Source organism: Meleagris gallopavo, chromosome Z (genome assembly GCF_000146605.3).
Source record: "Meleagris gallopavo isolate NT-WF06-2002-E0010 breed Aviagen turkey brand Nicholas breeding stock chromosome Z, Turkey_5.1, whole genome shotgun sequence".
NCBI lineage: Eukaryota > Metazoa > Chordata > Aves > Galliformes > Phasianidae > Meleagris > Meleagris gallopavo.
Window position 1 is genome coordinate 19,572,317 of NC_015041.2, and position 11,190 is coordinate 19,583,506.

General features: G+C 39.2%; 1 protein-coding gene across 1 annotated transcript in view; it reads left to right on the forward strand.

Moving 5' to 3' along the window:
- Positions 1-11,171, forward strand: part of SREK1 (splicing regulatory glutamic acid and lysine rich protein 1) — a gene marked incomplete at its 5' end in the record, with an annotated part of 18,965 nt that extends 7,794 nt beyond the window's left edge. Inside the window, 4 exons of the mRNA XM_010725492.3 lie at positions 3,230-3,739; positions 7,699-7,794; positions 8,392-8,527; positions 9,549-11,171. Of these exons, the coding sequence (XP_010723794.2) occupies positions 3,230-3,739; positions 7,699-7,794; positions 8,392-8,527; positions 9,549-9,701 (895 nt within the window). The remainder of the gene's footprint in view (positions 1-3,229; positions 3,740-7,698; positions 7,795-8,391; positions 8,528-9,548) is intronic.
- Between the last annotated feature and the right edge of the window lie 19 nt (positions 11,172-11,190).

An 11,190-nucleotide genomic window follows, 5' to 3' on the forward strand; every position in this document is an offset into this window, starting at 1 on the left:
ACTGGAGGCCCCAGGCCTGGACGCAGTACTGCAGATGGGGCCTCACAAGAGCCGAGTAGAGGGAGACAATCACCTCCCTCTCCCTGCTGGCCACCCCTTTTTTTAATGCAGCCCAGAACACAGTTGGCCTTCCAGGCTGCAAGCATACACTGCTGGCTCATGTCCAGCTTCTCATCCTCCAGGACCCCCAAGTCCTTCTCCGCAGGCTGTTCTCAAGGGGTTTTTCTCCTAGTCTGTCTGCACTTGGCCTTCATTAGGTTTTCATGGGCCAACTTCTCCAGCCTGTCCAGGTTCCTCTGGATGGCTTCCCTTCCTCCCAGCGTAGCGACTGCAGTGCTCAGCTTGGTGTCATCCAAACTCACTGAGGGTGCACTCGATGCCATCATCTGTCACAGATGAAGATGATGAAGAGCACCGGCCCCAGGACTGACCCCTGAGGGACTATTCACATCCACAGCTTCTCTGGGCAACCTATTCCCCTGCCTTAGCACCCTCTGAATAAAGAAGGTATATCTAATCTAAATTTACCCTCTTTTAGTTTAAGAGCATTAGCCCTTGTCCTTTCACAACATTCTCTGATAAAGAATCTCTCTCCATCTTTCTTGTGGACCTTCTTTAATTATTGGAAGGCTTCTCTAAGGTTTCCCTGAGCCTTCTCTTCTATAGGCTGAACAGCCCCAGCTTTCTCAGTCTGTCTTTGTAGAGAGATGCTCTAGCCCTCTGTTGAGTTTTGCAGACTTTCTTCTGGAGCCACTCTTAACAGCTCCATGTCTTTTGTATGGTGAAGCCTCCAACAGGAATGCAGTATTCCAAGTGGGGTCTTGAGAGCAGGGCAGCTGCTGGGATACTTCTGATGTAGCTCAGAATATGATTGGCTTTTTGGGCTTCGAGAGTACATTGCCAACCCACCCATGTCAGTTTTTTGTCCACCACTGCCCCTCAGTACTTTTCTGCGGGACTTGTCTATCAGGGCACCCACCCAGCCTGTATTCATGTTTGGGATTGTCCTAATCCAGGTGCAGGACCATGCACTTGGCCTTGTTGAACTTTGAGATTCACGGAGACCTTCTCCTCAAGCCTTTCAGGGTCCCTCTGGATGTCATTCAGACTTGCTGAGGTTGCATTCAATCCTGCTGTCCATGTCACTGACAAAGGTGTTAAACAGTATCGATCCCGACACTGACCCCTGAGGAACGCCAGGCATCACTGCTCCCTCCTTTGACCCCAAGCCATTGACTGCAGCCCTCTGAGTGTGACTGTTCAGCCAATTCCTTATCTATTGAGTGGTCTGTCAAATACATGTGTCTCCATTTTAGAGACAAGAATGTCATGCAGGAAAGTATAAAATGCTTTGCACAAGTCAAGGCTGATTACATCAGTTCTCTACCCTTTTCCAACAATGCTGTAATTCCATTATAGTAGGACACCAAATTTGTTGGGCATGATTTATCCTTAGGGAAACTGTGCTGGCTATCCCCTTTAGTCTCTGCCATATGCTTTAGCATGGTTTCCAGGGGGATCTGCTCCACAGTCTTGCCAGGCAGAGAGGTGAGACTGACTGCACTGTAGTTCTTTTTTTTCTGTTTTTAAAAATGGGGATTATATTTTCCCTTTTTCATGCACTGGGAAATTCACTGATTTCCTATGAAATTCCAGCACAATATTTATAATGTGGATGTGGAAGTAGCTTCATAGTAGAAAACTTGGTAATTTTCTTCTTTCATCTCTTTAATGCCCCAACTCATTTAAGGGGAGCTTCATAGCTCTTTTTTTACTGAGAGAAGTGTTGTGGAAAAGAGAACTGTGAATCTTCTGGACCTTGGTGGGAGCAGTTAGGAGTACTTTATGTAGTTAGGCTTTGTTGACAGCTGACAAAATGTTTTTGGTTCTCTCTTGCACTTGTCTGACAGACTTTTTTAAGATATCTACTGACTGTAAGGAGCAAGTCCAGTGAAATGTGTATAATAACTAACTGGAAGGTGCTTCTGGTGGCATTATGAAATCCATTGCTATTGTAGGGATAGCACACTATCTCGTCTTTATGGACTTAGATTGTTTCTGTGAGATATGTGAAAAAGTGTTTGCCAGAACCTGAATAGATAAGGAACATAAAACAATCTGCTGTGCATTAGGAGTTGAAGAAATATATAAGGAGAGACTTGATCGAATGAAGAAAGGTGGGAGCTGTGCGTTGGGTCTTTCCAGTCTGAATGAGTCTTTTTGGGAATCTTTCAAATTCTTGGGCTAGATACCAATACTGAAAGAAACAGCAATTCAGTCTGGTTCCTGTGGATGTGAAAAGCCTATTGATCACCTTCTTATAATGTGCTTTGTCCTGTTTGTCTAAACAACTATTGATTTTTGTATGTCCTTGAGGCAGCTTATGTGCATGTCCACTAGGTGAGATGGTTTGGAGTCTTGTGCTTTCTAATAATCCTCTGCCACAAGGTAGTGTAGTATTCCAGCTAAAGCTATAACTTAATCAGTTTTTTTATTTGCCTTGGTTACTAGAATACATGCATAAGTTTTTCTCACAATCTTTTCTTTTTATGAACAGGTGTAATTTTGCTTGTTCTATAGAAGTTGACTTGATCTGTTACCCTCGCTTATGTATTTACTGACATATAAACATATAACTTTCTTACAGTTAGATAATTTTCAAATTCCTGATTAAATTACAGATGATTGAATTGTCTTGAGTTTTGACCTTACATTTGCCTTTTGAGAGAATTTAATCAGTGAAATTTAACTCCTGGTTTTGGTTTCTCTGTATTTACTGGTGTTGGATTTGCAAGCAGTTCCAGGATGTTTATGTGATAGAGCACTGTAGAATTGAGGTTTCTGTCAGTATTCATATGGGGCTGGTTAATTTCCTGTCTATGTTATATGGATCCAATTTTAGTATGAAGTGGATTTAGAAATGGTAGTGTTTGTCTCAGTCCTGAGAAAATGTAGAATATCTGTCTATGTATAATAAGAATTATGAAGTAAAGAAACTTTAGTACCATTGCTCAGTACAAATGAATTTGATTGCTAATTTCCAGACATTTCCTAGCTATGTAGTCTCCCCTTTGTGTTAAACTTGAGTGGAAAAGTAGAATTTTGCATAATAGTTATTTTTCAACAGACATAGTTTCTCTTGAGCAGTTGCTGTATACTAAGACTTAGTTGTAGTTTTTATTAGGAAATTCTGAGATGAGTTAATGGATTTGTGTTTGGCTTTTCACAGGGACAAGAAAAGAGACAAAGAAAAGGTCAAGGAAAAAGAAAAGACCAAAGAAAAGGAGAGAGACCGAGACAAGGAGAAGGAAAGAGACCGGGATAGAGACAAAGAAAGGGAAAGAGAGAGAGATAAAGAGAGAAACAGGGATAAGGACAGGGATAAAGACAAAGATCGAAACAAAGATCGAGAGAGAGTCAAAGATAGGGATAGAGACAGGGACAAGGAGAGGGAAAAGGAAAAAGATGAGAAGGAAAAAGACAGGGAAGATGTAGATCAGAACAAGGAAAAAGATGATGACAAAGATGGGGAGAAAGATAGAGAGAAGGCAAAGGATAGGGAGGGAGATAAGGACAAGGGAGGGGACAAAGAGAAAGACAGAGAAAAAGAAAAGGAAAAAGATTGGGATAAGGAGAGGGAGCGAGAAAAAGAGAGAGATGATAAAAAGAAGAAAGATAAGAGATCCAGAACTCCCCCAAGAAGCTATAGCTCTTCAAGAAGATCGCGTAGCTCCAGCAGGTTTGTTATTTTGCATTTTTTTAATGCTTTTTTGAACTTACCAGCACAACGAAATAAGTCTCTTTTTCACGTGTCAGTACTACCATCTTGATAATTCAGTTTTTGTTCTTTTGTTTAGTATATTTCCCAGTGAAGTAAATTGAATTACAAAGAAATCTGTATCATACCTGGAAGAAGTAGTTTGTTGTCGGGCTGCTGGTTCTTGCCTTTCACTTAAATATACAGTATAGTATTTGAGGGCAGTAAGTAGATGGTTGTTGTGCCATTTCTCTGTGTTGGAACCAACAAATGTTTTAATGGAGGGGCATCACACATTGTCCTGATGAAACTATGAGTCATCAATGTATAATTTCTTGGTTACTCGTATAGAGTCATTGAATATGCTGGGTTGGAAAGGACCCACAAAAATCACAGACTCTTCCAATCGGACCACTCCGAAATTGAAACAATCTCTTCAGAACAGCTAGTCTAACTGAAAAAAAGAGCAATCAGTGGTCTTATACTCCAGGTGGCAGTACTGGAGCTAGTTCTGGTGAACATCATCAATGGCCTAGCCAGTGGGACTGAACTCTCAGCAAGTCTGCAGACAATACTGAACTGGTAGGAGCTGGTAGTATGTAAAAGGGCTGTGCTGCCATTCAAAGGAACATCAACAGACTTAAAAAATGAGCTGGAGCTGAACAAAAGGCTGTGCTGAGTCCTGCATATGGGCAGGAATAGCTCCGGAGACCAGTACAGCAAGAGTGCTGCTTGACTGGAAGGCCAGCTGGCAGAAAAAGAACTGATGGTTCTGATGCATCCCAAGGGGAACATGAGCCAGCAATGCACCCCTGCAGTCAAGAAGGACAGCAGTGTGCTGAGCTGCTCTTTCTAGAGAAAAGTGTTGTGAGCAGACAAGGAAGGTGACTCGTTGCCTTTCCTCAGTGCTGGTGGTGCCGGATCTGGAATCTGGTGTCCAGTTCTGGGCCTTCCAAGTACAAGAGAGAAACAGACCTAACTGGAATACATCCACTGAAGAGCCACAAAGCTGATGAAGTGTCTTTGAGCACCAGTCTTACAAGGAGAGTCTGAGAGAGCTGGGTTTCTTTATTCTGGAGAGGAGGAGGCTGAGGAATGTTCTAGGAATACATACAAGTTTCTAGTGGGAGAGTGTAAATAAAGAGTGTAAGAAGAGTGGAGCCAGATTCTTCTTGGTGGCCAGTGAAGGAGCTAAAGGAAGTAGGCACATTGTGATCTGGACAGTCAAGGTGTTGAGGTGGACTGAGGTGAACTGGCTGAAGGAAGGAAGCCAGAGAGTTGTGGTCAATGGGGCTGAGTTTAGTTGAAGGCCACTGTCTCGTGGAGTCCTTCAAGGGTCAGTACTAGGACCGGTACTTCTCAGTATATTCATTAACGACTGGATGAGGGAATAGAATGCACTGTCAGCAAGTTTGCTGATGACATAAAGCTGGGACGAGTGACTGATAGGCCAGAAAGCTGTGCTGACATCCATCAAGTCCTGGATAGGCTGGAGAATTGGGCAGAGGGAAATTTAATGAAATATAGCAAGGACAAGTGTTGAGTCTTGCATCTGGTCAAAAACAACCACGTACCAATATAGGTTAGGGACTGAACTGTGGAGAGCAGCGTAGGGGGAAGAGAGCTGGGGGTCCTGATGGACAGCAAGATGACCATGAGCCAGCACTGTGCCCTTGTGGCGTAGAAGGCCAGTGGCATCCTTGGGTGTGTTAGAAGTGGTGTAGTTAGTAGGTTGAGAGGGATTCTCCTTCCCCTCCACTCTGCCCTGGTGAGATTGCATCTGGAGTGTTGTGTCCGGTTCTGGAGTCCTCAGTTCAAGAAGGACAGGGAACTGCTTGAGAGAGTCCAGTGCAGAGCCACAAAGATGATTAAGGGAGTGGAGCATCTCCCTTACAAGGAAAGGCTGAGGGAGCTGGGTCTCTCTAATTTGGAGGAGATGGGGGGGTGACCTCATTAATATTTATAAATAGGTAAAGAGTGAGTGTCAGGAAGTTGGAGCCAGGCTTTTCTCATTGATATCTATTGACAGGACAAGAGGCTGTGGGTGCAGTCTGGAACATAGGAGGTTCCACATATAGTGAAGTTTTTTCTCATATTTGAGGGTAACAGAACACTGGAACAGGCTGCCCGGAGAGTTTGTGGGTTCTCCTTCTCTGGAGACATTCAAAACCCTCCTGAACATGTTCATGTGTGACCTGATCTAGGTGTTCCTGCACCGACAGGGGGTAGGACTAGGTGATCTTTCAGGGTTTCTTCCAATCCCTGACATTCTGTGATTTTGCAATATTGAAATACAGAAAAATATTTTTTTCTAATGCTTAAATTGTGGTGGTGTTTTGTTGTTTTCTGTTTTATTTTCGGGGAAGCCCAGGAAGACTGAGGAGATTCAGTCCATAGAGATACGCAAAGCCTGACTAATTGTGTCCTTGAGTAATGTGCTGTGGTTGACCTTGTTTTGATTGAGGTCTGGAATAGGGTTAGGTGAATTTCACGGAGCTCTTCCAACTTCAGTAACTATTACTGTCTCAAGAAGTATCTGACAATAAGTTTAGACTGCTAAGCCCCAGTTAGTTGTAAATAAGGGAGTCTGTTTATTTTGGTGATTGAATTTGCCTGCTTGGCACTTGAAAATCAGTATCTGAAAATACAGTTTTGATATTGTTTGAACACAATTAAGTTGCCTAGTTATTCACAGACACGCAAGAAAGCAATGTAAATATCCATTTGATCCATGGATAAAAATGCATTTCCAGTTTCGTTATATGAAAAAATGTACTGATAAATGTGGGGGTGTTCAAGATGAGGTGTGTTAACAGTAAACCAGTGTTATCTCAGTGTAACCTTGCGACTACTTTATATTTCTGTTTACCAAACATCAAATCAATCTTAAGAGCCTACTAAACAAAATTATCTCTGAAACTTTTTCCTGTGAAGCTCTTGTCCTTCAGAAGTTTAGGCTAGATGAAATTGTCTGAGTATGAATCTATTTAGTTTTAAAAAACATGTTTTAATATATCCTTCTGTGATTCATCTAATAACATTTGATTCCTTGGACTTTATAAACATCAGAGAAATTAGATGTTAATTGCAGATGCTGGGATCCATAATTGTATCTTTTGTGGAATATGTTGAAATGTGCTCTCAGCTGGTTTTTATCTTTCCTGCTCTTCATCAGTAGTTCTTCCTGTTACCTTTCCCTATTCCATGAAGAGAAAGTTATCTTACTTTGATAGCTAGAGGTTTTGCATTTTTGTTGAACGAAGTTTACTTCCTCGGTTTTTTATGTATTTTAACAGTGTATGTTAACCAGCTAATAAATGCTCTGTTGTATTCAAAACCAGATTCCAGAATAGAAACTAAGCAAATGCATCTGTATAAAGAAGCTGTTTTGAGCTGTGTTTGTTGAGCATAGACTGTTAAGCGAAGAATAAATATAAAATAGCCTTTTAATTTTGACAATAGCTTGAGCTTCATTATGCAGTATTTGCTTCTGAACTTCAGTCATGCTGATCTGAAATTCTGGTGATCCTGAGTATTTAATTCTAAGTTCTGAAGTTCATATTGCTGAAGTTATACCTTTTGTCTTGATGGGGCTCCTCATTCAATTCAAATCTTCTCCTGATTGAAGAAGTTCTTATTTAATAGAGTACTGGTAAACGTTTCATTTGTCAGGTTTAAGTACAAGCATGGGTGGGTAAGCATAAAACTAAAATCTGAAATGACAGAGTCTTTTTTTGTACTTCATGCTTGCATTCTCCCTTTTCCCAACGCTCTGAAACATGAAAAAGTTCTGCTTTGTGTAGTGTAGAAATCATTATATATAATGTTAAACTGAGAAATATTTACTTAGCTGTTGTGACAGTTCTTTTTAAGAGATTTTGTACAATTCCTGAGTTTATTATTTGTTGGTTTTTGCTGATGTGGAATTTTTTGTCATACAGAGAAAGGCGCAAGAGGAAGAGTAGAAGTCTTTCTAAGTCTCCTAAAACATCCAAAGGAACAAAGAGAAAGTCTTCACGAACTCCTTCTCCCAGAAGGTCAGTTTGATGTAAACAGTAGCAGTAAAGTGGATACAATGTTTTGTTGAATTGAAATACAACATAAAGAACAACATTCTGGAAGAAAGGAGTCAATTTTTTTTTATTATTTATTATTATTTTTTTTTTACATGCAAAGAGGTATCTAATAAAAAAGTGGATGCAGGAGGCAATTTCTGTTGGTCAGTGTGATCCAGTTTCAATTCAAAAAAACAAACAGAACTTCAGGGATTTTATATCTGTTACACTTTGAAATATTGTCTGTCTGTCAGTGAGACAAATGTTCTCTTAGAGTCCTTCCTCAAGTATGGTTTAATTCACTTTTCTCTTTGTTAACGCTATGTACTCTAAACATGTGTTCCTTAGCGCTCTTCAGTCAGAAAATCCTTTTGTCTCTGTTGCCGTTATGTGTTGTTATTTATTAATTTATCAACTAAATGGTTTGAAGATGGTCAAACCTTCCATAGAGTAACCAGGATACCAATATTCTTAGTTACTGTGCTGTGCAACGTACTGTGCAATACAGTTCATGTAAGCTCTGGTAGTTCATTTGCTGCTTTTGGATCATTTAATTTGAATAAAAATTTTCTTGAATAGAAACAAGAAAGAAAAAAAAAGAGAACGAGATACATGTAATGAAGGAAGAGAAAGAGAACGCTCCACCTCCAAGAAAAAAAGTAGTAAAGAGAAAGAGGGAAGGGAGAGATCTGACAAAAGCACCACTACTTTGAAGGTAAGCTCTGCAATCAAGCGATTATTTTACAAATAGACTGGAGTGCAGAAGGAGTGATAACTCCTCCTCTCTTTTTCTTTCTTTTCATTTTCCCTTTTCTCCTCAGCAAATTATTGCCTCTTGAAACAATTGAGGTTAGCTTCTGCTAGCAGGAGATGAAAGTTGTTTTCTGTGAGATGTTAGTAGGCCAATTTTTGTGTTTGAACTTTATTCGACCACTAGGAACTTGTATGTATAGTCTACAAAAACACAGCGTTTTTGTTTCTCTCTTTTGTTTGTTGCCGTATTTTAAGAGTTGGTTGGTTGCCTAACTGTGGAAGGATCCAGGAAGCTGACTGTATAGCTAAGCAGTATGCTTCTGGGACAGCTTGACTGTTCAAATATTAATTTTTTTTAATACGTTTTCACACTGCAGTGCAGCCTGTCCCTGGTTGCTTTGGTTCTGGGCTGTGTGTTGAACTCTGCAGGAAGTAAAATGAAAATTTGGAGAAGAATAGTGTGGGATTTTCCCTTGCAAAATAGAAGGTGGTACGGTTAAGAAAAGAATAATCTTCAAATTATTAAACCTCTATTTTCGAAAAGCAGTGTGCCTTTAAAGAATGGTTTGTTGTATTCACAATGATTCAGCTATTATAAAAAGTCTCATGTATATGATATGCGACCACTTACTGAAGAACTCAGGTAAAATGCATGAGCTGAGTCACAAAATACATGAAACGAAAATTGTAATCTTGCTTTGTTTACAGTATATAGTGAATTCTTAATGTAAGTTCCACTGGACTGTTTGTTGTTTTATGTGGATAAGGAAGTAAAGACAGACCACTCTACCACAGTGATTTCTTCAGCAACACTTGATTTTGATGCCGGACTTCAGCCACCTGAAGTTGCTGATGTATCTACTTTAACATTTTTTTAAATTGCTGATACTAAGTACTCATGAAAAATTGAGGAAGTCAGAATACCAGCAGTTAATTGGAAGTCATATCCCTTAATGCTGAGAGAAAGATTTTGTCTTTGACAGGATAAAGATCACGCTAAAGAGGATCAGAGTTCAGAAACTGACAAAGATGTTGACAACAGAAATACACAAAGGACAGATGAAGTCAAACTTCAGCAGAATGGAAACTGTCAACCAAATGAAGATAACCTCTCAATTAAAATGGAAGAGGTTTAAAGCAAAGAATCAACCTCTGTTTCAACTAAGGAATGAAATCCAAAGCTTCTTATTTCCCAGAATGAGGAAGAAAACGTCAAAGCAATCAACCTGACCATGTTGATAGCACTAGTAGCTCTTTCAATTCTTGTGATAGCTTTGTTGTCTTCTTGCTGTAAGGCAAGAAAGCACGGACCAGTAGGTTATACCATGAAAAAGCATATGTCATCAGAACTATTCATCTCTGAAACTCCATGCATTTCCATGATGGCTGTACTTATAGGTAAAATAATTTATGTTAAGTTTTGCCATAGGCTGTTAAATAGAAACTGAAAGAAGTAAACCTTTACTACCCATTAAAAAAAAAGGAAAAATAGCTGAAGATAAACATTGAAAGTTGTTTTAAAATGTTGCTTGTTGATGAATTTTATGTTATTTTACTTTGTGAGTTAAGAAGTCCACAGAAACTTCAATGTGTACTTTTTATGTGCTTGGAAGCGGTGCATAAATGTACACACTTTCTTTTGGTGTAAATGGCAGCTGTTGGAAAAGTTTTTATGGTTCTTATGATATATGCCTAATGACTAGTATGTTCTTCATTTGCTCACTGCTTGGGGTTTGTGGGTTTTATTATTTAAAACAATTTCTTACCAATATCCCTAAACTCAGTATTTGCTTAAAATATTTGAACAATGCATGCTACTTTTCTGTTCCTAAAAGGAACATTACCATGTATGATGATAATAGGTTAGCTTATTGAATTATTTTCAGGTTGTTTTGTTTTGTTGTTCTCTTCTGTTCTAGAATTGAGCACATCTGTATATTAGGAAAACTTAACAGCTTTCTTTTTTGACATGTACTGCAGTGTGTCTGTTCAGCTGCAAATGGTACAGGTGCCGTTATGAAATTAAATTTTTTCTTAACTTGTTCAAGAAATTTGAGAGCACAAGCATAAGCTTTAGTGCCTTCTTAAAACGTGGTATTTTCAAGAAATATGTATGTGCTATTATACATTTTCAGCTAAATCTTGCATCATCTCTATTGCTGTTTTGCCACTACCATACTATAGACAAGAATGCAAGTGATTTTCCAGAATGGATGTTTAGTTCACTTGTTTAAGTAGAACAGGTCCATTTTTACAATTATTTTTTATTTTCAGGAAAGGTAGAGTAAATGTAAAGATGCATTTTGGGGACCACCACTGTACAAATAAAGTAGCTGAATACAAAGTATTTTCTGAACACCTGCATCACAGGCAGCCCTTAAGATACTAATTACATTTGGATGGCCTTAACAATTACCTCTCCATCGTTTTCTCTGATATCCATCAGATGTTGTAAAATGAATTTAATACAGAGCTGGGGGTGGAAAATACTTGGGGAAGAAATGTTCTAATTTACATAGCAGTTATATGTTAGAGAATCTTTTTTCATTCTTTGGTGAGAAAGCATGTAAGAAGCAAATGACAAAGCAGGTTTTTTTTTTTTTCAAGTAAAACCATAATTTGTGC